This window comes from Diadema antillarum, unplaced genomic scaffold (genome assembly GCF_040938485.1).
Source record: "Diadema antillarum isolate AM-2024a unplaced genomic scaffold, OU_Dant_1.0 scf00000036, whole genome shotgun sequence".
Lineage (NCBI taxonomy): Eukaryota > Metazoa > Echinodermata > Echinoidea > Diadematoida > Diadematidae > Diadema > Diadema antillarum.
In genome coordinates this window covers 3540734-3568712 of record NW_027270925.1, presented here as the reverse complement: position 1 = coordinate 3568712, position 27979 = coordinate 3540734, and the positions used below count along the sequence as shown (strand labels likewise).

Genomic DNA, 27979 nt, shown 5'->3' with positions numbered 1-27979 from the left:
GTTTCATTCATTTGGTCAAAATTTGATTAATCATGCCAGGTATTTACCGTTCCCTGTTGCACCATTTCAAACAATCAAGCGTGTCAGCATTAGGCTTGCACGATACAAGAAGACTATCAATCTTACAAAATCACCCAGTGTACAATGTACATGTATATTGTGATGATGATAGCTGCAAAGAAGATAAAAGTATAAATCCTCATTCTGTACACACACAAAAACAATATATCTTGATATAAAAGTGCTAATTTGTAACGGTTTGGATAAGAGAACAGAACTCATATCCATGAGCCTCTGTGGAGTCTCCATTCAAAGGGCACAAGATTGTCGCATCAAACTGGTACACCGCGAGGCATCTTGTTCCAAGATTACAGGGGTGATGACCGGGAAGGATCTAGGGGTACACGTCACACCTCTTGGGGTACACGTCACACCTCACGGGGTACAAAGTTTTGGTATTCGGTGCTCTGATCCTGGATGTACTCAGTGAGTGCAGAGTAGCAGAATTTGTACTGTGCCTGCATGGGGGGAATCAAAGAGGAAAAAGGGGGAAATAAAAGAAATGACATTAATGACAGTACAAGTATAAATACAAGTGAAGCATTTTGTTTTGTTAATATCACTTTACTCTATCAGTTTAAATTGCATGAAATACAGAAGTGCAGTACTCTACCTGATGACCATTCCCTATCTACACTTTGTATCTCTCTCTCTCTATCTCTCTCTATCTATCTATCTATCTATCTATCATAGAGATGTATACTAAGAACACTAGAGGGCGGACTCCGTAAAATCCCTGTGACCGATAGAAGGAGGCGTTCGCCATTTTGGTCCGGGCAAATTTCGACTAGCGACCGTACCGATAACGTGTAGCGCTAGCGGAGCATGCAGGGAGATCGACGACGGGATGCAACGGCAGTAGGCTAGCATCTATGCCAAGGTCTCCATCGGAGTTTGGAAATCGAAAAATGTTCTTAAATTCGCAAATTCTACTTAAAGTAGCATAGATCTATGTAGCAAAATGCCTGGTTCATGTGCTGCTTTTGGATGTAGAAACAGGAGAAAAGAAGGGGAGCGGAGTTTCCTTTCACAAGTAACTAAAATTACATTTATAGTGTGTGTTAAACAGATTGATTCAAGGCAAAAAAAAAGAAGGAAAAAGAAAAGAAAAGGTCTTGCAAAATTCGTCAGGGGCACTCCGCCCTCCCTCAGCTATTCTCGATCTATTGCTACTATAATATAGATAGCTAATACAGTACATAACTATATACAAGGTCGGCGGAACGGGGGAGGGGGCATTTGCCCCATTTCAAAAAACAAAAACAAAAACAAAAACAAAAACTCCCCTTTTTAAGTTAAAAAAGTGCTCATTTCTAAGTGCCCTATTTGGCCCTTGAGCCCCCCCCCCCCCCCTCAAAAAAAAAAAAAAAAATCATTCCTCCACCCTTTGCTATACCAGCAGTTAATTTCACTAAGATAGTGTGAGAAAAGCTCAGAATACGTAATATATGCCTGGTGACAGGACATATGCTCCGGCATTGATATCTTTCTGAAAATAGAATTACCATCATGGGTCTGATTGGGCTTTTGGTTCTTGTAAGAAAGGCAGGGTGAGGATTAGGATTAGGGTCACCGTGGGTGTTATGATTTGGGTTAGGGTTTATGTAAGCTTCAACATTAGCATTTCGAGCTTGAACATCAATATGTCATGTAACCAATATGCCTACACGTACTTATAAAAATGATTTATTTCATTTCCACCACCACCAGAAAAAATAAAAGAAATACAATGAAACACTCGTATACACAGATAGGACTATAGAATGCAGTCCCCTCATACAGAAAAAAAAAATATATAACTGCAAAAAAAAAAATACAAAAATTGACGCAGTATACTGTATCACAAGGGGCATCCGGCAGTCTAGAGACCAAGAGAACCCTTTGTATTGCATGGACCATGGTCGTGTTGGTCGGCTTGAAAGTATTACCTCGTTGAGAATAAAGTAAATTTTTTTTTATTTTCATTTTCTTTACCACTCATAATAAGAGATTGCTAGCAACTTAAATTTTTGAGTTGTTTCCTTCTCTCATCTCCGACCCCCTCATCTTTTTGCTGAAAGGCAATACGTGTTTGAGCGCTTGTTGTATACGTGTTCACGTGTCCACCACTACTGCGCTGCCCGGACGCGATGCTTGTTTTTGCCCGGACAAAGATGGCGCGCGGCCTCTTCATCTCGGCACACGAGCACTGCGTACGCGCCACACGCAGTCCGCGCTCTAGTATATTATTAGTATACATCTCTATGCTATCTATCTATCTATCTATCTATCTATCTATCTATCTATCTATCTATCTATCTATCTATCTATCTACAGTATCTATCTATCTATCCAGCTAGCTGAAGTTGTAGACAGCCATCTATTTTAATATCCATCCTATCTGAAATTGTACATGTATGTATCGTATATACATCTATCTGTATGAATATATATGAACATAAACATAAGTGATTTTTCTTCAGTGACAGTGAAATGCTACTCTACATAGTATATTTTGCAGTGTTTATTTATGCACATTTTTTTTTTAGTTGAATGATATTTGCAAAACCAACAACTTGCATATTGTCTCCTGTGACGAATGTGCTGTGTATCATAATGCACAAAGGGAAAATCACAAAGATTTCAATTCGCGAAATATTATACTCTGTCTCTTAGAACATGGCGTATGGATACAGTACTTCAGGACAGCGTCTTCGCTTTTGGGAGAGTAGGGGAGCCTACTCGTTCCAAGGTTCAGGAAAGCAGTACACAATAAATACTTCAGACACCGGTAGATGCATAAGAATGATGTCACATGTATGTATATGCAAAATCACATCCCTTTGTATCATGGACGAAATTAACTTCCCTCACCTCGCCAGTTGACACAAACTGTACTGTTTGTTTCAGGCTATGTTAAATGTACAATACCTATGGAAAAGGCTTGTCACTTAATATTTTTCCTCAGGTGGCCTGTCTTAGGCCACTAAAATCTTTATATGTGAAAATTTGGTGGCTCAAATAAAGAAGTGTATTGGCAAAAAAAAAAAAAAACCAACAACAACACATACATTGTACGAATCCATTTTGAATCTTTAATACAATTGTAGTTTTCCAATCGGGCCACCAAAAGATAATGTTTGTCTAAATGATGAGCCCTGCCAGAGCTTCTGTAGATTGAAATGGCAAACTTTTTCTTTGTTTAAATGGAGAGAGAATGTTCCTTCCGTGAGGATAAGTGCAGAGTGGGGAGAGCAAAAACCATTACTGCATAGGCCAAATATTTCACGAATTTTTATTTTCGTGAAATTCGCAAGTCAGGTTCTATTCCCGAATTTAAAAACATGCGAAAATATTAACTCTGACCCCGATATGAATGTGACGCGCATGCATTCATTTCGCCGTTCAACGCTGTACTCCACAATCACGAATTTAACCACTCGCTATTAAAATTGCTTGGAGGTCCCGATTTGCGAAAAATTAGACTCGGTGAATATATGGCATGTACAGTAATTTACACTCACCAGGTCCTGGACCATGTGAGGGCGCTGTTGCCTGAGGCTCCTGACGGTCTGGAAGACATCTACCATGGTCTCCTTCTCCATGCGCTCCATCAAGATGCTGAGGGCGAGGAACACGCCCGTCCGCCCCGCCCCTGCGCTGCAGTGCACCACGATGGGGTGGGGCCCGTGCTCGCTCTGGTGCAGGTGCGCCTTGTTCACCAGCTTGATCAGGTCCAGGCCCGACTCCGGCACCCCGACCTCGGGCCAGTCCCGATAGTGGAACTGCCGGATGTACCGCACATCCTTCGTCTGTAGGGACAGCGTCGGGGAGGGAGAGCACAATGCCCATGTAGGCAGTCAAAGAGTGAGGGGGAAAAAATGAATGACAATTTTAATGAGACAAAATTCATAATATTTTTCTTTGTCTTTAAAATGTAGCACATCTATGATATTTTTCAGGAAAATGATATTCAATTATTAGCTGAAAGACTGGAAAAAATGGATGACAATACAAAGGTATAAGACATATTTCATTTTGTGCAGTTTTTTTTTTTCAGCTAATAGTTCATAGTAAATAGTGTTAAAAAGCGGTTACATGTGGTGTCAAGTTTTACACAGATATAAACATATTTGTTCTTCAACTAGGTCATTATACGAGAATAACGAACACTGAATTTAAATCTCCTTCATAATATCGTCATCCTGGATGGTTTATTGTTCACTTGAATGCACTTGAATGCACTTGAACAGCCCTGTTAATATTCTTCTTGTATGCAACTCATGTGATAGCTCATACAGGTGTACATACATGTACAGGTATATCAATATTCCCCAATAGCCAGTTGCAATAACATGCACTGGAGTTTGATGCAAAGGAGGCAGAGAGACATATTTAGATAGATACATGTAGATAGATGAATAGATAGATAGACAGATAGATAGATAGATGAATAGATAGATAGATAGAAAGGTAGATAGATAGATAGATAGATAGATAGATAAATAGATAGATAGATAGATAAGATAGAGAGATAGATAAGATAGAGAGATAGATAGATAGATATAAATAGATAGATAGATAGATAGATAAATAGATAGATAGATAGATAGATAGATAGATAGATAGATAGATAGATAGATAGATGGATAGATAGATAGATAAATAGATAGATAGATAGATAGATAGATAAATAGATAGATAGATAGATATATAGGTAGATAGATAGATAGATAGATAGATGGATAGATAGATAGATAAATAGATAAATAGATAGATGGATAGATAGATAAAGAGAAAGAGAGATAAGAAAATGGAATATCAGTAATGGAAGGTCACACGAACATCAGCCCCACTGGTTTTGTCAAGGGCAGCACACCTCACCACTCAGAATCACTGCAAAGCATTTGAGATTGAAAAAGAGGGTATAGATTGCAGGTTGATATAAATGGAAGTCTGCCATAAAGATGCAGCACAAAAAAAGAGAAGAAATCCAGCCACACTTTACTATGCATGGGGATGGTACGCAATGATGTCAATGCTACACCAGCATCAGAGCAATCACAAACTGCCCCACAAGGCAAGAGAAGAAGGAAAGAGGAATCATTTTCTTTTCTTGCATGATGTCTTTAGTGGGGCAGATATGTGAAAAGAATGCTCATATCCGGCGGAAAGTATGAAATTTTGCACATAGGGGTATTTTGGGGTGCTGATTTCAAAAATTGCCGGATCCAAGAGATCTGGCCTCGGGGTCGGCCGCCATTTTGAATTCCAATATGGCCGCCGTCAAAGAGCCCTATCTTCAGTTCTGAATGACATGAGCCATTGGAATTTGATACGCAAAAGCATGGTGATACGGTAACTTCAATAACAGACTTATTTGACATGTATGACAAGCTGCACGGCAGCTAATTTGAATTTTCCTACATAGTTACCATGTTGGAATGCTGAAAATCTCTATCTTGGCTTTGTAAATTACGCTTTCTGATTGAGTGCGCGCTGCTGTTTTTACATTGTGATGTCAGTGAAAGGTGCATTATGCTTCATTTTTGCGGCACTTTTTGGCATGCCGGTGAATGTTAGTCGTGATGTTTGTCTTCGCAACCATACTGGAATTCAAAATAGCGGGCATTGCATTTGTCAGACACATCACATTAGTCAATTCTTAAACTCAGTATGTTGATATACTTATTTGCACCTAATTTCAGCGCCACTCACCACTTAGAACTCGAGATAATGATTTTGAACATTTCATCGAGGCGGCCATATTGGAATTCAAAATGGCGGCTATTCGATGTTTGTCAGACATTTCAAATTAATCTGTCATCAAATTCAATATGTCAAAACGCTCTTGTGTATCAAGTTTTGGTACCACAGGTCATTCAGAACTGAAGATATCTTCAAATTTGTTTTGTGATGGCGGCCATATTGGAATTCAAAATGGCGGCCGACCCCGTGGTCAGATCCCTTGGATCCGGCAATTTTTTAAATCAGCACCCCAAAATACCCGTATATGGCAAATTTCATACTTTCCGCCGGATGTGAGCATCTCGACCAATTTTTGTTACATATCTGCCCTAGTACATTTTTTATATGACAAAGGAAGAGAGGCAGTATACACTGACATTAACGTCTACACTACTTGCCAACACTTTACATTGACAGGTGAGAAGCAGGAAGCCACAAAGTCTTCATTCACCATCAAGGCCATTCAGATTTTTCAACTGATGATGTAAACTAAAGTGTAGCATAATCAGAGAATGATTTGTACATGTACATAGTTCTCGTCTGCAGCATGGAAATTTTCACTTGCTAAAAAGTGCACAGGCTGATGTTGCCAGTTAGAAAGGGGTCATCTTACAAGACCGACACCAACGAGTCGTACGGCCCACAAGTTCAACTTTCAAAAAAGGTCCATGAGTCATACTGCCCACGACACTAAGCTAATAAGGCTCATGAGTCCGACATTAGGCAAACAAGGCCTGCGAGTTCTACATTAGGCACACCAGGCTCACGAATTCAAGCCTAAGCAAAAAAGGCCCAAGAATTTGACACTGTGTAAAAATGACCCACATCCAGTGGCATGATTTGGACATTACATCACAGGGTTTTAATGATATGTCGGTCTTGTGGGCCTTGTTTGCTTAGTGTTGAATTCCTGGGCCTTGTTTGCCTTGTGTCGGACTCATGGGCCTTATTTGCTTTTTAATTGTGTAGAACTCATGGGCTGCACGACTCATGGGCTGTATGACTTGTGGGTGTCGAACTCGTCATGTGCACCTGTTAGAAAAATGGAGTGGGAGTGGGAAAGCACACAGGAGGAGCATCTGTCTCTCATAGAATATTAAAATCCTAGACCGTTCAATCAAAAGACATTCGGCCACTACTGGATCTGTAACAGTCAGCACGCTTCTGCGATCTATATTAAAGACCAATCGCATATGAATGCGTTTGTGAGTCCATGGTCCTTTCATTGATGGCTGTTTAGCACACAACTGTGGTGTTGTAGATTTTGCACACTGACTACATCTGTTCACAGCTATTGTAGGAGTTTATTTCTCAAATTCTGTGGGTGATTTGCTGGTAGATTTAGGGTTATCAAAATTCCAGCACCATACATTTTTCCAGAGTGGAATTGATTAATGTAGATGTGCAGATTAGTGGATGGGTAAGCAGATACCAATAGACAGAGATCTAAGCTGTACCTAGTAGCTAGCTAGCTACCAAAATAGATAGATAGATAGATAGATAGATAGATAGATAGATAGATAGATAGATAGATAGATAGATAGATAGATAGAAGATAGATACCCAGAGATTGATAGATAGATAGACTGATAGAGAGATAGATAAATAGATAGATAGATAGATAGATAGATAGATAGATAGATAATAGATAGATAGATAGATAGCTAGATAGATAGAAAAATAGATAGATACATGGATAGATAAATAGATAGAAAAATAGATAGATAGATGGATAGATAAATAGATAAATAGATAGAGAGATATATAGATAGATAGATAGATAGATAGATAGATAGATAGATAGATAGATAGATAGATAGATAGAAAGATAGACTGAGATTGATAGCTAGGCAGATGGAAGGAAAGATAGATGGATGGATGAATGAATTCATTGATCAACAGATGGATACACACACAAATATATGCTTTGTAAAATAGAGTTTCAGACAGAGGGAGAAAGAGAAATAGAAACAGATGAGAGGAGGGCTTTAAATTGAAGCACTGCAATTTTAGCCACGTAATCCACAGCACTAGTCATGTAATGCCTTGTTATTCACTGTTTTCTTTGAAATAGCAATGCTATGCAAAACCTGATAAATCACTATAAATTATCCTGATCCACACAGCAATGCCCCCCCCCCCCCAAAAAAAAAAAAAAAAAAATCAGTTTATCTTGATTTTTCTTGCCCAATGATCATGAAGAACACAAAACATGAAAAAAAATATATATTTGTTTTTAAACCCCATGATTCAACTTGCTGCACTAGGCTTTAAGTGTGGGAGCTTGGGGTCATGCTCTTTGCAGTTCAGAGATTTATAATATGATAGTTAAGGAATATCAATTCATTAAGTGTAAAATCTATCCACTTATGTTCTCCTGCACTGATATAAAGTGCTGTGCTTGCAGCTCAGTGGGTTTTGTTGGCCCAAGGTTGAACAATGGCAAGTAAAACTGATTTTTGCATTGTGATTCAAAAAAGGTGTGTGTGAAATGAGCCTAATGAAACCATGGCAACAGATTGCACTTGAGGAAAGGAACTCAAAACCCTGAATTGAAGAACCAGGGAAGGGGGGGGGGGGGTGTATCACTGCTCTGCATGAAGGACATACATAGAATCATTTTCACTGTAAAGCCTGTCCATTCAGCATCAACTGAAGACAGCTGTCAGATTTTGACATCACAGTTTTTTTAAAAAGGCAACTGATTCACTCATTCATGATGACCAAAATCTCTGCTTCATCTTGTATGTTCTGTTTACTGAAAGTTGAGCAAATTGCCCAATTATTACAAGGTACACGTAATTTCTACTCAGACAATATTTCATTGTGAGCAATGCTTTTTTGTGCAAAGCTTGATGACAAACATTACAATTTCAACAAGTCTCTAAATTCTTTTTTGGAAAAGTATTGCTCTACTTAAAAAAAAAGTATTTTGTGCCAAGTGGTGTAAATCATTGTGCATTATGGTTGCAGTTGAAGAGTTATTTATTTGTGAAAATGATGAATTTTGAGTGTTGGGAAAACAATGAATTTTTAATCTAAGACTTTATACTTTGCAAGAAAGAAAATGCAGTTGCTCTGTCCAGGTTCTTTTGAAACAAAAATAAATCATTATATAGATGTCTAGGACTCTCCAGCCGTTCACAGCACCAGAACTTTCTTGTTTAATATTCCCCCTCCCCCGACATGATTTCTTTCCAAATCTCATAGTTATCCCTAAAAGTTCATTAAAAATTCATAACATTAATTCATATGCTTGCTCGATGCATAGATAGGTAATGACACACAAATAACTCGCTCACCACTGTAACACCCTGTATGTACTTTGGTCTGGGGCTGTATGGGTTAAGGAAAGTAAACCTTCTTTGCAAAGCTGAAGGATTCTACTGTCTATATAAAAATGAGGGTCCATGTGTAGAACACATCATTAGCTTATGTTACAGCATGAAACCTGAGAGAGAAAAGGACTGTGTGGATATTTGGAGAAATGAAAGACTTTTCACAGAAACCCGTCAGCAAGTAAGGAGATTGAAAGTACCATTGCCAAATCAGGGATTCAATAATGGCCATTAGGAGAGATTAGAAGAAGTACAAAAATTGCTACTTTGGGTAGAATAATTCACTGGCACCCTCCCATTCACCACAGGGAATATCAATTAGTGGCCAACTTTAGCTCGTAACAATTTATGATTCTGATACGATAATGTGCATTTGGTGGCAGAAAATACTTTCGCATGATGCAGTTATAGATGACCGACGTGGAAGGAGCTGTGTTTTGCATGGTTTCATACAGAAGAATTTTCTCGCCAAGCACAAGCAGAACATGAACAAGAATATGCGACAGATGATGAACGTGACCGAGCAGTAGAAATCACTCGTGTTAGTCGGCGACACACTGCCGTGCTCGCTCACGACGTTTTTCTCTGGCTTACAGTGGTTTTCGGTACGTTCCCGTACAGCGCCTCAGTCTCTTCACTCTCCTCATTATCTACGTTGTCGTAGATTAACTGCGAAACCTAGGGTTGGTTAATAGTCAAACCGGTGGAAGAAAAGGCAGCGTCAAAAATGAACTAGCTACTACTCGCAACTGAGCAGGGTGTGTAACTCTACTGCTACAGCTATGATATGAAATAACGGTACAATGTACGTGTTATGCTTATTATTCTCGAGAATAAGTTTCTCAAACAGACAAAAAAAGTAGAACCAAAATGTCGTGCCAGCATTAACCTCTGACCTACTAGATTCTCAAGCAACTATCCATACTAAGTTTGCCAACATATTAAAACTTTGTGCATACCATTACAACAAAGCTTGTTCTTAGAAACAAGACAACTTCAACCTTCAAGCAAAACAAGACAACTTCAGGGAGGCTAACAGTACACTGTGCATGCAAAAAAGGGCTCCAAGAATCAAAATGTATGCAGCACAACCAATCCATTTACATTAATTGTGTTGATTGTAACTAAAAAAATAATAATCATAATGACATAACCATACATTTGCAGCTAAAAGCAAGCCAGTCTCTTCTGTAATCTACCATATTATGTGGAAGATCTAAGTTGCAAAGTTAAATACACATACAAAGCACCTGTAAAAAATTAGCTAACATGAACACAAACTATGCACAAGGTTTAAAGATTCAGAAGTATTAAAGGAAGTACAAATTTACAGTTCTACAAAATTTCCATGTGCTCTCACGCTTGCAAGGGTAGACAATGCATGCATAAATAGTGATATATTATTTCTCTATACCAAAATCAGCAAAATGATATTGGAACAAGAGAACACGGCCATTACTAGATGTGTTAGCACATATCAAAAGGATAATCTAAAGGAAAAAAAATATCCAGGCATTTCATCACTATTTCATAACAACACATACCACTTTGCTCATGCATGTACATGTGTACATCTAACAAAAACAAATGAATCACCTGCTAGAAAAAGCATACATGATCTATTTGCATGCAATGTTACAGCATTAAATGCTTTTTCTAGTCATGGAAAACAGTTTATTCAACAACATTTTAAAACGTATGCCTTTAATGTTGAAATCAGGGAAAAATACTGCAGTGCAATTGTGTACCTTATTCTACTATCAAGAGCAACATTGCATATCAACAGATAAAGACTCATACCATTAGCTAGATGTTGGTTTATAAATTCTGATCATTTTTCCTCCCTCCCCTCCCCCCCCCCAAAAAAAAAACAACAACAAAATAAACAAACCATACCTACAAAATACATTCATTTTGTCATTGTTGTTGTTGCTTTGAGAAGTCATTCTGTTGGATTACACTATTTTCTTTTAACGCATGACAGAATATGATAACATCGGAAGTATTGAATGGTCACCTGTTCTGGGTGGATATCCTCATGCAGGACATATACTACTATGTGTACATCAAGTGAGGGACATGGTCAGTGAGTTTGATAAATAACTGCTAAAAATACAAACAGGAGTGCGGGAGTTTGGTAAAAAATATATATGTCATGGGGAAAGTTGGGGAGGGGAGGGACGGCATAGCAGAGTAGAGGGGAAAATAGAGGAGTTGGTGGAGGAGGAGGAGGGGGAAGGGATGGGGGTTGGGGGTTGGGGGATGGGGGATGGGGATGGGGGATGGGGGATGGGGGATGGGGGATGGGGGATGGGGGATGGGGGATGGGGGATGGGGGATGGGGGATGGGGGATGGGGGTTGAGGATGGGGGATGGGCGATGGTGGATGGGCGATGGGAGATGGGAGATGGGGGATGGGAGATGGGAGATGGGGGATGGGGGATGGGCGATGGGGGATGGGGGATGGGGGATGGGGGATGGGGGATGGGGGTTGGGGGATGGGGGGGTGGGGATGGGAGATTGGGGATGGGGAATGGGGGATTGGGGATTGGGGATTGGGGATGGGGGATGGGGGTTGGGGGTTGGGGCCAAGGGCTCACCTGTGACTGCGAGATGGAGATATTCCTGATGGTGAATACATCCTCCTCCTCCTCCCCCTCCAGCTTGACGGCGATGTCACCATGCTGCACCTCCTCCCCATCTTCCACTGGCCAGTACTGGGCACACATCTCCTGCAAAAATCCAGGCCAAATGAACAAGGAAGAGTAAATATTACAATAAAGTACTAAAAATAGATATATAAAAACATAACATAGCATACCATTTAAAATGATACCACAATTAACTACATATACTATGCTGTATCACACCATACCATCACATGTGATAACAATACAACCATATCATACCATAATTTACTATACTATAGGCTGTACTACATTACAGCAAATGTGATCGTACCACACCATTCAAAGTGTATGATTACTTTCCCGCAGCATGTCATACAACACATAATATCACAGTGAAATCGTACCACACCATATGGTTACTTTGCTGCATCATATCTTACCATACCATGTACCATATCATACCATATAATACCTTTCTGCGCCAGGAGTGCCACTGTGTGACAGACATGGCGCATTACAAGACTCCATTATTATTATCATTATTATTATTATTATTTATTATTATTATTATTATGATTAAGATGATTATGATTATGGTGATTATGATTATGATTATAATTATGATGATTATGATTATAATTATGATGATTATTATTGTTATTGTTATTATTATTATTATTATTATTATTATTATTATTATTATTATTATTATAATTATATACAATACGTAATACATCATTTCATATCATACCAAAAAATTTCACATCTAGATTCGCATCAAATCATATCAGATAATTGTAAGGCACCCCCCACCAGCCCCCTGACTTGTATCTCTGTATGTATACCATACCAAACCACATATACCATACCACACCATACAATCACATACAGTTGTACAATATCATGCCATTACTTTACCATACTATACGATTCCATACCATACCATTACATAATATTGTGTCAACCATGCTTTCATTTTACCGTATCATACTATACCATACTATACCATTCCATACCATACCATCACATACATGTAATATTGTGTCAACCATACTTTCATTTTACTGTATCATGATACTATACCGTATCACACCATACCTTACCATAACATAACATGTCACGTCACGTCACATCACATCACATCACATCACATCATACCATACCATATCATATCATATCATAAATCATATCATGTCAGATCTAATTTTAAGTTAAATCAAATCAGCCACACTTGTCTGCCGCACCCACCTGCCCCCTTTGGCTGATCTCCGTGAGCATGACGATGGTGGACGTTTCGCTGGCCCACACCATGCGCCAGAAGTCCCCTATTGTGTTGGTCAGCGGGCCCTGCGTTGCTATGTACATTTCCTTCCTCTGGTACCCCTGCAGAGGCAGCGTATGAAAATACAAACAGATGTTTATACATGTATAAGGACAATAGCTTCATGTCAACACTGGTCCTTAAATTTCATTGCAAGACTGACGTGGGGCGCCATTCCACATGGGTCGTGAAGCAGCGGTGCACTAGCAAGCAATCGGCACATTTGTATCGAAGCCCATGGACACTGCACAGAAGCTATATCTGGGCAATTACCCCCGAGGGCAATTAAGCCGCGGCTAAATACTGGTTAGTGGTAAGGTTAGAGTAAAGATTAGGGTTAGGGTTAGGTTTAGGGTTTGGGTTAGGGTTAGGATTAGGTTCAGGATTAGGATTAGGGGCCAGGGTCAGGGGAAGGGTCCAGGGTAATTGCCCAGGGGGTAACTGCCCTAGACCCCACAGAAGCACGATGTGTTACGAATCCCCAGCAGAGAGTTGTAAAAGGATGGAACCAAGACAACGAAGACAAAAAGGTCTGCCCACCCATTATTTTCCCTTGCCTGTGCTCTCTCGGTGAAGGGCAGCCCTGTGGAGAAGAATGTAACATGTGTACATCTGTCGCAGCTGCTGGTGAGGATAGCCAACTGCACTATCTTTGTTTTACTGTTTATCGGTACTCCTAACATTTATTCAGAAGTCTTCATACAACGAATTTTAAAATCGTAAATCTTTACACATTGATAAGTATTGTTTGATACCATAAAATAGAAAGTATGGACAGAGAGTAACCTCATTTATAATGACAGTATATCTACTTGCAGACCTCTACAAGCTGTTCTATCTGCCCCTAATGTGAGAAACATTCACAGCAGTAGTAGCTGCCACGTATCAGCTCCACACCAAAACCGCCTAACGGGCAAATAAGTTTTAGACAGGACTGGTGCAAGACGTGACTGCATCCCCCGAGATTGAGACTGGGTGCCAGTATTCATACTGACAGCCGTTGGGCTGTCAAGTTGCACATCACGCAGTGTGCTCAATATGACTAAGGCATATATATAGGACTGAAGTTCATGGCAACAATAGAAGTAATAAGAATAAATACAAATTTAACAGTTGTGATTATGACAACAATAATGACAATAAGGTCCCATGTATCAAGGGAAACCAATTCAGTATTGACATTGCTCTACAAGAGAGCCCTGCATATGTTCTTGGGTATTAAAACCTGATATTTGCACAGTAATTTTGTTTCTACTGCACAGGCTGATGGCAAGATGTCATTACATGAAGCGAACTCATATGTCCAAGCTCTAGAATTTTTGTCCCTTATACAACTGTATACTAATACATAACCATTTTTTTTTTCTCATTTGGCCTGTAAAAGGACCTGTACCGTACAACAAGCATCCTTAACATTCTGATCTCTCATGTGGCAATGTCAAAAAACCAGTTTTCTTTTCGTCTATCATTTGGGGTGGTAAAGAGTTATAGGATCTTATAGCTAGTAGCTCAGAAGCCCTGCTTGTAAATACTCTTGAAGCTACCCAAGTATGCTAAAGTTGTCGAAATTGATTGTGTGGAACCGTCGCATGGAACCCTCTGCATGTACTTATATGGAAAAGTTTCGCGCATCTGCTCCGCACGCCCCGTGCGAACTCGTTTAACACGGGAAGTGGACATCGAAATTAGCGCTTTTTGATGAATTGACTGTAATTATGAGAAGCAAGTCACTTTTTTCGAAAACCTTCAGGCGGATTTTGAAACTTTAAAATGTTTTGAGTACAATGATGCCAGATTTGCAATTATTTGATGAGAGGAAAGGGTAGACTTTTTGGCATTTAAATATCCATGTTTTCATCTTCCCTATGGAGATTTTGCTAAATTTCCCGATTTTGAGGGCTCGGTGTACAATCGAAGGCTTGTCAAATTTTACTGGAGTGTGGTATAAATTTTCTTCGGGCGGATTCTGAAACTAGAAGATTTTAGCTTGAGATTCGTGTTACGATGGTTCCTACTCGTCAATGGGAAACGGTACACTTTTTTTGATCTTTCTAGACATAGTTTTATCACAAATTGCGGTTTGCTAAGATATTACAGTGCTGGGTCTTTACGTACTTTGCACCAAGTGCATATCTTCCTATCCCTGTTAACGCCGCAGCGCGCCAGTGCTCACAGTTCGCTGCATAGTTGTGTGCTGAGCGACAATCCACCGATTCCGCGAGAGGGAATTCAACGACAGGCCTACTGGAGGGAGCTCATCAAGTTAGATAGCTTGTGTAGTTGTTTCGTCAGTATGAGTAAGATAGACGTATGACTAACGAAATGATACTATAGTATCAAAATGTTCCGTGTTAGAGTACCTACTAATTATCAACAAAACGTGTTTTTCCAAGCAGTCATCACGTAGCCGTCTCGGCGTCTGCTGCGTTGCTACCATATATACTGTGTATGCTACTAGCTGTAGGCACATATAGCCGTCATAGCCCAGTCTAGTCGCTGCCGCCTGGCGTCTGGTAGGGCTAGCAGCTAGACGCGACGTACTCTAGGCGCTGCCTGTGTGTGTAGCGTATGGATGGATCGGGGAAAATGTATCATTTTGATCTGAGCACGCACGAACGCACTTAGCCTACGCGTAATACTTTCTGCGCGTTTTAGGGTGAAACTTTTTCATATGCAAGCGAACCACGTGAGGGCGCACTTACCGTGATGAAGGAAGCATTGATGTAATCTGAGTACTCCACACCGATCAGTCTCTCCAGTTTTACTACATTTTTGTCATCTGCAAATATATAGACGAGGATAAAAGAAATAATCAATGAATGCATGATCTTAAAGGGGAAGGCTAGTAACTGATCAGTGGGAATCAGTGGAAATGCTGGGAGATGATTGTTCCAATCCTTATGGGATTCATTCAAGAGTTCATTGTATATCTATTGTTGTGTGAAAATGATTTGCTTCAGAATGGTCTCATATTCAAGTAATGTGCAGATTAATGCTCCGTCACTGACCAGGGACGCTCACCTGGAAGCATTAAACTGCACATTACTTGAATATGAGACCATTCTGAAGCAAATCATTTTCACACAACAATAGATATACAATGAACTCTTGAATGAATCCCATAAGGATTGGAACAATCATCTCCCAGCATTTCCACTGATTCCCACTGATCAGTTACTAGCCTTCCCCTTTAACCCATTGAAGACGAGTCCCGAGTATACTCGAGCAAGTGTTTATGGGAAATGCGTGTTGTAGCAAAATTAAACCGTCCTCAGCACGCTAAGGTGATAGGATATAGAATTGGAGTATCAGAGACAATTGTTGCAGGGCAGGAAACAAAAAACATATTCATAAAACAAGCACACATTTGATGGCAGCTTTCTTTAAAAAGTCTCAAATGTTGAAACCAATGTTGAAAACAGACTAGAGTACCTGTGTTTGCGTAACATGAATCAGATGCCAATATTGGAGATGAAGCTGCTATCTTGAGAACTTGACAACAAAGTAAGTGCAAAGAGATACACTATTAGACCCTGAACATACATATGTGTACATGGAGTAAAGTGAAGCACATGTTACTCATACTCATATTCATACATGGAGTAAAGTGAAGCACATGTTACTCATACTCATATCTCAACGAAACAGCAACAACAAAAATTACTGTGCAACTGTGCAGAGAAAAATTCTGAGACACTCCATTTTCTACAGCTAATAACCCCTTTTATAGGTGGGCACTGATTATACAGAGGTACTAGACGGTACAACAATATTCTTCGGTCTACAGTCTGCGGGATGAAAGAGTGCTGTTCAACTCACATGGAAGAATATGTCCGATGCGGTTCTTTTCCTTGTTCGCCTCAACGTTGGCAAATTTCTGCTCGACCTTGTTGACAGGAAGTCGGGCTGCTCTCTGTGGACCAAAGCAGCAAGAAACTGCTGAAAAAAAATGTTGGACTGCGGCAGAAACCAGGTCGGAAAGACATGACATCATCTCAACAATGAGATATTACCCCTACCAGTTTCTGTGTTTGGTATTTCAATTCAATTTCTGCAGTGCCTGAATGAAACTAAAGATGAGTTGCTTGATTCATTTTATTTACACAGTTTGTATATTACAGAATTCATTTATGTATCTATCTATTTTTCTTTTTTTTGGGGGGGGGGAGGGTGGGGGAGGATTTAATTTGATAAATGTTACTTGATTTTGACTAGAATAGGTTACAGAGCATTGTGATGTATGCATACAAGATAAAATACATGTACGTGGTAATAAAAGTGACAGAGAGCAAGATAATAAGAGATAGACAGACAGCTAAATGGATGGATAAATACCTTGGGTAGATAGACAGATGACAAATAGACAGATATATAGACAGATATAGACAGATAAATAGATAGGCAGATAGATAGATAGATAGATAGATAGATAGATAGATAGATAGATAGATAGATAGATAGATAGATAGACAGACAGATAGATAGATAGATATTATATAGATAGATAGACAGAAAGAAAGATAGATAGATAGACAGAAAGATAGATAGACAGAAAGATAGATAGAAACATACATGCATACATACATACATACATAAATACACACAGGTGTAGATGTCATGTAACACTGAGCCCTCTTCTTTCACTCACCCTGAATTCCAGCTCTAGGTTGGAGAGATGCTCGTCCACCTGCGATGCCTTGCCGAGGTTTGCGTAGTACTCGGGGACAGCTTGGACACTGATGTCTGTGTGACCAAACATGTACTCCTCCAGCAGAGCCATATGGATGAAGAAGTACTGAATCTAGATTGGAGAATGGAAGGATGGTGGGAGGAGGGAAAGGAACATAGCAAAGGCTTATTAATACTCTACACACTACTAGTCCCTCACACAGAGTCCTTTTTTGTTTTTTTAGATGGTCTTTAACCCATTTTGATGGACTGATTTTGCTACAAGACACATTTCCCATAGACACCTGCCCGAGCATACTCGGGACTCGTCCTCAACGGGTTAAAGAATGACAATTCTTGCTGAAAGACATCTTCTAACATTGAAAATCACAGTTAGAAACCACAAAGAAACATTTTTCTATAAAAACCTCCTAATCTCTGGCATCAGAAACACGTTAAGCATTAAAAAGAAGAAAAATAGAAATATATATAGCATGCATTTTGCAGACAGAATTCAGAACTTGTACGATAGTTTAACACTAGTACTGGTTATTGGTACAAATCTATTTTGAGTTACTGGTACGCTGTAACAACATGTAGGTTGGCCAACATTTATGCATCAAAATGAGGGAGATTCTGCAAAGTAGAAAGGGAAAAAAGTTTTGTGTAACATGTATCTCAACAAGAAAAATTATTTCTACAATCCCTTCTGACTTGATAGTGCTGGTTATTGGGTTAATGCAACTGGACAAATCATTTCATGTAAGGGATAGAATTTATGCTCTTAAAAATTTCAGAGAAGGAAATTAAATGAAGTATTTTGTATCTGGTTCAGCTAAATGGGAGATTTGATAGTTGATAATATCATATTCACAGCTTACTATCTCTGACAAAACCCATATTATTGATTTGTGAAAATGAGATAAAATCTTTAAAATGCCATAACTTCTGTTTTCTTTGTTTGCCATTTCTCTGAATTTAGTTCATTCATCAAAGTCAACTGAGACATGATGTGGCATTGTCCTTCTGATGCTGTCCTATCCGAAAGCAGAGAGTTTTATCTCCAGACCAGAGGGGAGCCCTCACTGCAACTGAACGAGCCACCCATGAAAACTTACAAATGATTGGACGAGAGTGTTGCGCTGCTGCCTGATCTCGTAGATGAAGTTGTAGATGTCGACCTTTTTCTCCCGCTTCATCATGTCCATCATGGCGTCGATGACGATGTACGTGCCCGTGCGACCGACGCCGGCACTGAACATTGGAGGGAGGAGAGTGTTGAAGAGAGTTAATTCTTTCTCTTTGTGCTGGTGGATTGACTTGAATTCAGATTGGGCTTAACTTGATTCAGGTAGATAGGCGGGGAGTGATACTTTGACTTTTCATAATAACCCATTCCGTACGGGAACCTCGTGGCCTGCGTATTAAGTCTATGGGCATTTCAGAATTCAGTATGGAACAGGTTAATGCATCGTTGCATCAATTTTTGTTTTAATGCAACTGATTGACAAATTGTCCTTTATGACTACTCCAAACACACTGAAAACATCAGTGCTCATTTACATTCATTGAAGGGCAACTTTTTTAATCAGCTGTCGTAAAAAAAAATAGACTTTTCTTTCCCATCCCTTTGTATGCTACACCTTTTGACAGCAAATGCAATTCATATAGTCCCACGCATTAGAATTTGCGATGGCGATAAACATAGGGGAGGTTAACCAACCAATCCATACCTGCAATGTACGACAATGTTTGCGCGCTTGTTGATCTTGGATGTGAGGTGACGGACCCTCTTTATGAGACAGAGCATCGGGGAGGGGTAGTCTGGCTGGCCGTGGTCGGGCCAACCCAGGAAGTGGAACTGCGTGATGCTACGTTGATTGTCTTTCCCATCCTGAGGTGAAAGAAATCCAACAAGGACACAATAACAATTACTGCTAGTGTAAATATTGAAACCACTTTACGGATCTCTTTGCCGAGTACCTGTTCCTGTATCACAAAGGGCCATGGTATTTTTAATTAGCAGATCAATTACAATGTACAGTGTAATTCAGTTTGATTGGAAGCTTTAGAAGACTGTCAAGGGCTGAGGATTCTCTAACCTAAATACTTCATTCCAAATCCATAGTACAGTTTGGGGGGAAACTAATTTAAGAAAAAAATATAGAGGAAAAGTACTGAGATGTAAATTGCTTGCATACTTATTATTACTATATGATATGTGTGAAACGAATTGCCTACAACCAACACTGGTGCAAAGGCTGTTTTTACCCAACTTTCATTTCTGTGGAGGAATGTTGTGTGGCACATAAAAGGCTTTAAACTATTAAAGAGGAGCTCTTCATGTGTAAAGACATGACACAAACATTCAGTAATCCATTGAGGACAGGCTGATTTTGCTATAACATGCATCTTCCATAGATAGCTGTCCAAGTATACTCAGGACTAGCCTTCAAGGGAATAATACAAGGGGGAAAAATGTGTTTGTCTTTGACAACTTTAGCTTATAATGTCTCAAAAATAAACAGAGCACATACAGTAGCATCTTCATAGCGCGGGCCAAGACACCTTTTACCAATGCACAGAATAAGATCAGAATTGGTGTGTGTGTGCATGTACAGTGTACCTGCAAACAATTGTAAGACTAGCATGAATTTGTACTTCAGAATGCCTTTGCTGCTACACCAGGGAGCATTGCCAACTATCTGGACAGGTCAAAGGTCATGGCACTGGTGTGTGTCTATAGATAAGGTGAATATCTATACATTTGTGCTTCAGAACCACTATGGTGCTACACTAGTGAATGTTGCCAACCATCCCGAGGGGTCAAAGGTCAGGGCACTGCTTACCTCCTGCAGGACGAGCGACCTGATCACGTACTCGGCCGTTTGCTGGACGTTGTCCATCGTCACGAGCAATTTGCCGCACTTCATGGTCCCCTTGCTTGGCCAGTACTGGTAGCATTTGTCCTGCATCACCGACAATGAATCGATGAGTCAGATAGAAATTCCACAGAGCATATTTGTTTTTTCTTTTTTTTTTCTCTCCCAGACATACTCCAAAACAAAGAGATCGATAACACAGCAACAGATTATAGATATGCGCATATGAATTTCACTCACAGTGATTTACTGTTCCAGGGTCCTCTCTCATAGGATATTATTAATGAAGTCATACGGTAATTCTGATGATGGTGTAGAATATAGACGCCTGCGTATCTCCCCTATTCCTGACATGGTTTAGTCTGATAAGTACACAAGACTCCACTAGTTTACATCAAGACAGCAGGAAGCCCCACTGTACAAACGGGTAGGATGCTCTCACTCACTCTTCCATTCTTCACACCCCCATCCCCGACATGGTTCAGTCTCGTAAGTGCATACAACTCCACTAGTCTACATCAAGAGAGAGGAAGGTTCCATTACACAAAACGGGTAGGATTCTGCTACTCACCCTCCCATCCTCCACACACTTGGTCAGCATGACAATGGTGGAGCAGTTCTGCTCCCAAATCATCCTCCAGAAGTCATCCACAGTGTTCTCCTTTGGTCCTAAAAAGAAATAAAGAGAACAAAAACAAACAAAATCAAGAAAATTGTCAAAAATTTTACATCATTGCACCCAGATGTTTCTGCCGCTCACACACAAGTTAAAATACACCATTCAGTGGCATGACAGGGCTGTGCCTATGTATCATGAAGGGTATCAAAACATAAGAGATGTTAACGAAATACAATTTTCCAAATGTTAATAAACATAAACAAATGTTTATAAAAACAACAGCCCTGAGTCATTTCTATTTGGTGATCGTTGGAATATTTCAGGTCAGACAAGTTGCCCTTTAATGGAATCTGAAGAATCAATTTATGGTTTCATCCATTTCTCTACCATACAATGGTGATCCTCATGCTATCTGATGTCTACTCTTTGATTGTTCAGGAACTATAATTTTATGCATGGACAAATCAAAATGTCAATCTATGCTCTCGTTTTAGTCAGGTATAAGCCTGAAGCACACCTTGGCTTGTGTGTATAAGATTTTAATATCTCAATAATGATAATCATAATGATAAAGGACAATTACAATCTGTATATTGTGCAGCTACTATAATGATATCATGGTCTGCGTATCACAAAATAGTTGTCATGACATGATAAACTGGTCCACTGAAAGCAAAGTTGCTTATTTTTCTTTTCTTTCTTGCAAAAGTTCATTTCAAATACAAACCTTGTGCAGCGATGAATTTATCTGGAGATTCATAACCCTGTAAAGAGAAAATGATAATCATAAAAAATGTGGGATAAAAATGTGTAAGAGAACACTTGCATAAAGAGTAAAAAGTTGCAATATCATTCTGACTGACATTATGACCCTAGAACTCTTGTGACATTGTCTAGTAGAATTCAAGGCTTAAAAACAAGATTTGAAATAAAATAGACACCAATTATGCAAGGCATTTTTGTTGCAGGTAAGATTTGATAAAGGTATAACTATTTTTAGGGTTTTGTTTGAGCATTTTATTACGCACCAGAACTTAAAGTTACAAATAACAAAATCTGCACGAGAACATGCAATGTAGACAAAAGCTTGTTGTTTTGTTTTCCAGAAAATTTCACCCTATCTGCAAACTTTCCTAATGAATCAAGGTTTTTATTCAAAAAGTACAATCATCTTAACTTGGAAATCTTGGGGTCACTTTTTTACAGCAAACTCATACTCAAGGATTTTTTATCCACACAAAGACCAGAGGATGATGTAAAACATATTGCAATGAAATACAGCGCAATCCAGTTTATAACGAACACAGTTATGATGAAATTCCGGTTACAACAAAGTAAAAATTCAGGCCGCAACATCATCTGCTCCATTTTTGTTGTTGTTCATTTGTTGGGTTATAACGAAATTTTGATAAAACGAAAGAAAACTGCCGGTCCTGAGGACTTCGCTATAACGGGAGTCCACTGTAGAATCTTGATGGTATAATGGTACTCACGTTTACGTAGGAGGCGTTGATGTAGTCTGAACCTTCGATGCTGTCAATCGTCCTCAGTTTCACTCTCGTGTGATCATCTACAAGGAATAGTTTGCATTATATGTGAAACCAAAACAAATGAATCATAGACAGACTGTTTGGGGGGGATGGCTGCTTTACACATATATTCATATCACAAACTGCGATAGCTCCAAGAAGTTTTCTACTCTTGTCAGATATCTCTTGAACACACTCACACACACACTCTCTCTCTCTCCCCTTTTCCTCTTCAATCTCTAGAGAAATTTTATGAGCAAGCCAGCAAAGATGCATGACAATAGCAGATGCCAGATTAAGGCTTGAACTGCTGGAAGAATAAAGGAGTGACGGACAAGATAATCCTCTTTTATCTCCTTTCACAACATCTTGGCATGCTTTAGAATCGTCTCGTCACAAGTCACTTTAATTTCGCAAATGTCAGTCAACATTTCGCAAATTTTGCAAAATCAAAGCCCAGAGGTGTCCATTGACTCACAAGCTATGATGTTGATGTATCGGTTCTTCTCTTTGTTGGCTGGGTGGTTGCTAGCATGCACGGTTACCATAGCAGGGGTCTTGTTAGGTAATGCCTTTAAAAAGAAAAAAGGAGAAAAAAAAGATAAATGGGACAGAAACAGGATTAATCTCAACGTACATGTACATCAAATAACTCTCCTAAGCTGTCCAGAAACTTCTCATTCCTACTAGGAATAGTTGAGGATATTGTTTAAAAAATGTTGAATATACTAAAATGATAACAATCACATCAATTTGTAATACACTATCCAATATTTTCTGGAAAAGATATCAAGTTGAATTGATCTACCAACATCTGCGCTGCCCCTGTCCAGTAGGTCCCTACACAGGGGCATTGGACAGTACCCAAGAAGAAGAGACAGAAGAAGAGAAAGTCCATAGTACTGGATGAAAGCTAGCTAGTCTAAGAGAAAGGTTTAATGATGCTTGAATTCTTCTTGTGATATATCTTTCTCAAACTGATGGAAGTTTTCAGCATCACTGCAGATACTACAACTGTATCAAACTTTGTAGTCCCATAACAGAAGATCAGAATGCACCAACCTTGTACTCGGCCCAAAATATTTTCCTTTCTTCCTGGCTCTTGCGGCGAATCTCCTTCTCCAAGTTCTGCAGGGGGATGGGCTTGACGATCATTTCATCAACTGCACAGCGGGAGGACAGAGTAGAAACAGAATTGCGCAAAGCTCGTTGGCAGAAATGCTTAAAAAAAAGAGGCAGTGCAGATGCATATATCTCCGTGTTAACCTTTGTAAGGGTAATTTCTTGGTGCATTCTATGGATTGTCCTAATAAAATGCAATAAAAAATGTGTCATTACCCAGTGTATGGTCTCTGCTGAATGAAGCTTAAAACCACCAGTATGGGCCAACTTTTGCTCTGGAATATTTCTCTATTTTTAGTAGTCTCCTCATTGTCGATTCTATTTTTTCCTACATTTTTGTATCATTACTTTCATCCCCAAGGACACTGCCCCTGAAATTTACTTTCTTGCTCTTGTACATTTGAGTCACTATGCAACAGAAACATTTGTGACACAGTTTGTTACATAATGATATGTGCTTGTCTTATTCATTTGATGTGTGAATTTGTACCATGTTCATTTTTTTTTTTGCCTCTGACGAAGATTCTGCTAGGATCGAAAGCTCAGGCCCCTTTTGACTCCATTTTACTTCATTGGCTCGCCTTCATTGGATAAGCAGTTTTCAGCAGCTTTTTTTGCTACATTATGTTCATTTTTTACTAAAAAGATCAACAAATTTATCAAAACAATTATAAGGAAAGAAAACACATAAACACTATGAAAATAAACATTAAACTAATCAGTTGATAATGTGGGAGTCAATGCATATATTCATGTGACAGAGCAAGGGACACTTGCAAAATTAAATAAGGGAAGGATATCATGGTTTGCTTTTTCAAGATCAACTCTTAATATCCAACTTTCCAAATACTGTAATATGTTACAGCCTGCTCTGAAATTTTGACCAATTCTTTTTGATAATGGAAAACATACTTCAATCAACCCAACAAAGCATGACATGATATCAACAGAAAGAAAAAGTTTTTTGAAAGGATTAATCATGAAACAAAACAATAACAACAACATTACACAATAAAAGAATCAATAAACTTAAATGAACAAAAATACAAGTACTGCTACTGGAGATTGAATTCTACTACATGAACATGCAAGTGAATATAATCTGATATCTGACAAACCCAAATGTTAATGGAAGACCTGGTGATATGACACACACATAGTGATAACGAGTACATTGTCTTGCTACTTGTATTGTGGACACTTTGAACAGAAGTCACAGAGATGGCTACTGATGAGTGTGATAACGCAGGAAGTTGAGGTGGAGCATCCCCCCATAGCAAGAAGAGGGGTGCAGAAAGTGCACCCCTGTCATACCCCTGCCTTGTTAAACTGGTAGAAGTTATTCAAATTTGAGGGAGAGAGATTGGAATATTTTCGCATCTTTTGTCCAAAACCTTCAGTTCTCTCAAATCTTCATATCTTTTGGGTCTTGAAAAGCTGGGGGAGGGCAACAAATACAGAATCTGATCATCTACACTAATGATTTGAAACTTTCTTTGCAAACTTGTTGGTGTCTTCACCGAAAATACGATATCATGGATTACAAATTTCTAAAGAACTGTCATCTGGTCACCAGAGTAGTGGCTGCACTGAATTGTGTGGAGAGTTGAATGTGTTGATGATATTTGACAATGTCCAAGTGAAATGGCAAGAGACTCAATTCCTGAATAACAAGGGGAAAAAAAACAATAACTAAAAAACCTCCCCTGTAGTGCAAGTGTCATTCTCCATTGATGTATACAAATGAAATGATTATATGTGTATATGTGATTATATGTTCGATTTTACGCGTGCATTACTTTACTGTAGGTGAAATCTAACTCAACATTTCCTTTAATACTTTCTACGATCTCATATCAAAGTGTAAATGTGGCAAGAACTTTACAAAATACATTTAACGTTGCCTAAGTCAAATCTATTTGAACTGAAGAAATAGCTTTGATTTCGAGAAAATTTGACTTGTGAGGGGTCAAAAATAGAATATGAGAAGAGGGCTTGAAAAAACCTTCGACTTAAGCGATTATTCGACGTATGCAAGGTTGATGTAAGCACGGCTGACTGTACATGTAGATATTACCCTCATAAAGAACAAATTACTGGAGAAGTCTTAAAAATCTGTCACATTGCTGTATGTATGTGATGAGGGGACACAAAATTAAAGGGGTACTCCACTACCCAACTTTATACTCCTACATGATGTTCAGGATGACTTTAAAGCTTGTAACCATGACTACACCAATCTCCACTATCATCCCCCTGGGCTACACCAGTGCGCTAGACGGTACATTACGAGGGGGGAAAAAAACCCAACATGAACACCAAACAAAAAACCCCAGTGCCACACAAAGCCAACACTGCAATGGACGAATGTGGGTGAGGGTTACATTTACAGGGGGTGGATGAGATGCGAACCGGGTGGCGAGACTACTACACACGTCTATGTTCCGCCAGGAACCCACAATATCTAGTCTTACCCTCGTCAATACCTAGATTCACCATGGGCACGGAGCCGTTGGTCTGGTCCCGCCCGTTGGGCATCAACTGGCCGTGGCTCTCTGTCTCTGAGTCTCTCCTAGCAACCAAGAACACATCATTATGAATTTTATCATTATCATTACACTATAATTTTTTTCTTATTCTTATTATCATTATCACCATAACTATATTATTATCATCATCGTCATCATCATTATCATCATAATCATTATCATTACTTGCATTATCACCTTCACGACCATCATTATCACCATTTTTTTCCACAACATTCTCGTACACAGCAGCCTCTTGAAGAGGACACTACAATTGTCCAAATATAAGAGAACAAACTTCGAGAAAACGAGGTCCATAAACCAATGCATAGCATAAGGCTGCTTTATCATAAAAAAGAACGACTGTGATTTGAAGACCTTCGGCCATCATCAGATATTAAGACAAACTAATTCTGATTGCTCGTGCACAGGAAATAAGACGAATAGATACTCACTGCAACGAAAGCCAGATGGTTGGAAACAACTTTTAGATGTTATATCAGGAAGCATTTTATTTCCAAGACCAAAGAAAGGAATCATAAAAATGTTTTGTTTGCACAAAAGATAAAAATACTTAATTCATACCACTGCTTCCATAGCAATCTTGTATCAGTATCTATCTAACTACATGTGTATCTAGCAACCGGTATCTATCTATCCATCTTATCTATCTATCTATCTATCTATCTATCTATCTATCTATCTATCTATCTATCTATCTATCTATATACTATGTATCTATCTATCCATCTATCTATTTATCTATCTATCAATCAATCTACCAATCAATCTTTTCATGTATCTACCTATCTACAATGTATCTATTAAATATTTATCTATCTATCCATCCATCCATCGATCTATCCATCTAAGGATATATGTGCATATCTGTAAAACCGCTGATGCATGTTGTCCAACTATATGACAGACAACAAAACTCCACAATCTAGAACACTACTGATTACAAACATAAACCATGTTGTGTGTTCTACCTTTCTAACATCCTGTGGTGCATCAACTAGATTATGTGTGTACTTCAATGATTAGTTTGAGACTTCATACATTATACCCATCACTAAAGGCAGAAAAAAAAAACCCACAATAAAACTGTAGGCAATTGATGTGGGCTTGCTGGAATATCATTAGGGTTGTGTGGTAAAAATCTACAGCATGGGTCAATTGATTCATTATTAAGCACAACCAGAAGACACCATCTATGCCGTGCTGATGGAACAACTTCAGTTACCACCACTAATCTGGCCAATCTTCATTTGAACTCCTCTGCATATAGTATCAAGAAATATTGGAAAAAACCGGGACAGATGACGAAAACTTACTTTCTTAGGTACAGAAAAGCAACAGCGACCAAGGCGACGATGATGATTGCAGCGAAAATGCCGCCCACAATAGCCCCGACGTTTGGACCTGTATGATCATAAAGAACAAATATAGCAACAAAGATTTAATAGCAAATTCTTCCCTTATAGGAATATGAACCCCCCCCCCCCAGTTCTTTAAGGCAATGGATCACATTAAGAGTTCAAATTTGCTGCAG

The 27979-nt window shown here is 39.1% G+C and overlaps 1 protein-coding gene across 3 annotated transcripts; it reads right to left on the bottom strand.

Moving 5' to 3' along the window:
* Positions 1 to 98: 98 nt before the first annotated feature.
* On the bottom strand, positions 99 to 27845 carry LOC139708593 (receptor-type tyrosine-protein phosphatase alpha-like). 3 transcript variants are annotated; one of them, XM_071620533.1, is made up of 18 exons: positions 27762 to 27845; positions 26371 to 26468; positions 23837 to 23937; positions 23253 to 23346; positions 22739 to 22815; positions 21973 to 22009; positions 21198 to 21295; positions 20594 to 20713; positions 19478 to 19638; positions 18863 to 18998; positions 17725 to 17877; positions 16896 to 16989; positions 15779 to 15855; positions 13004 to 13138; positions 11726 to 11857; positions 9720 to 9803; positions 3564 to 3851; positions 99 to 518 (listed from the first exon to the last, which is right to left on the bottom strand). In XM_071620533.1, the coding sequence occupies exons 2-18, from the start codon at positions 26432 to 26434 to the stop codon at positions 429 to 431; spliced, it is 1941 nt and encodes a 646-aa protein (XP_071476634.1). In that variant the 5' UTR covers positions 26435 to 26468; positions 27762 to 27845; the 3' UTR covers positions 99 to 428. The 3 variants fall into 3 exon arrangements, with proteins under 3 accessions (XP_071476634.1, XP_071476641.1, XP_071476650.1); XM_071620540.1 differs by having other exon boundaries at positions 26383 to 26468; XM_071620549.1 differs by lacking the exon at positions 9720 to 9803.
* Between the last annotated feature and the right edge of the window lie 134 nt (positions 27846 to 27979).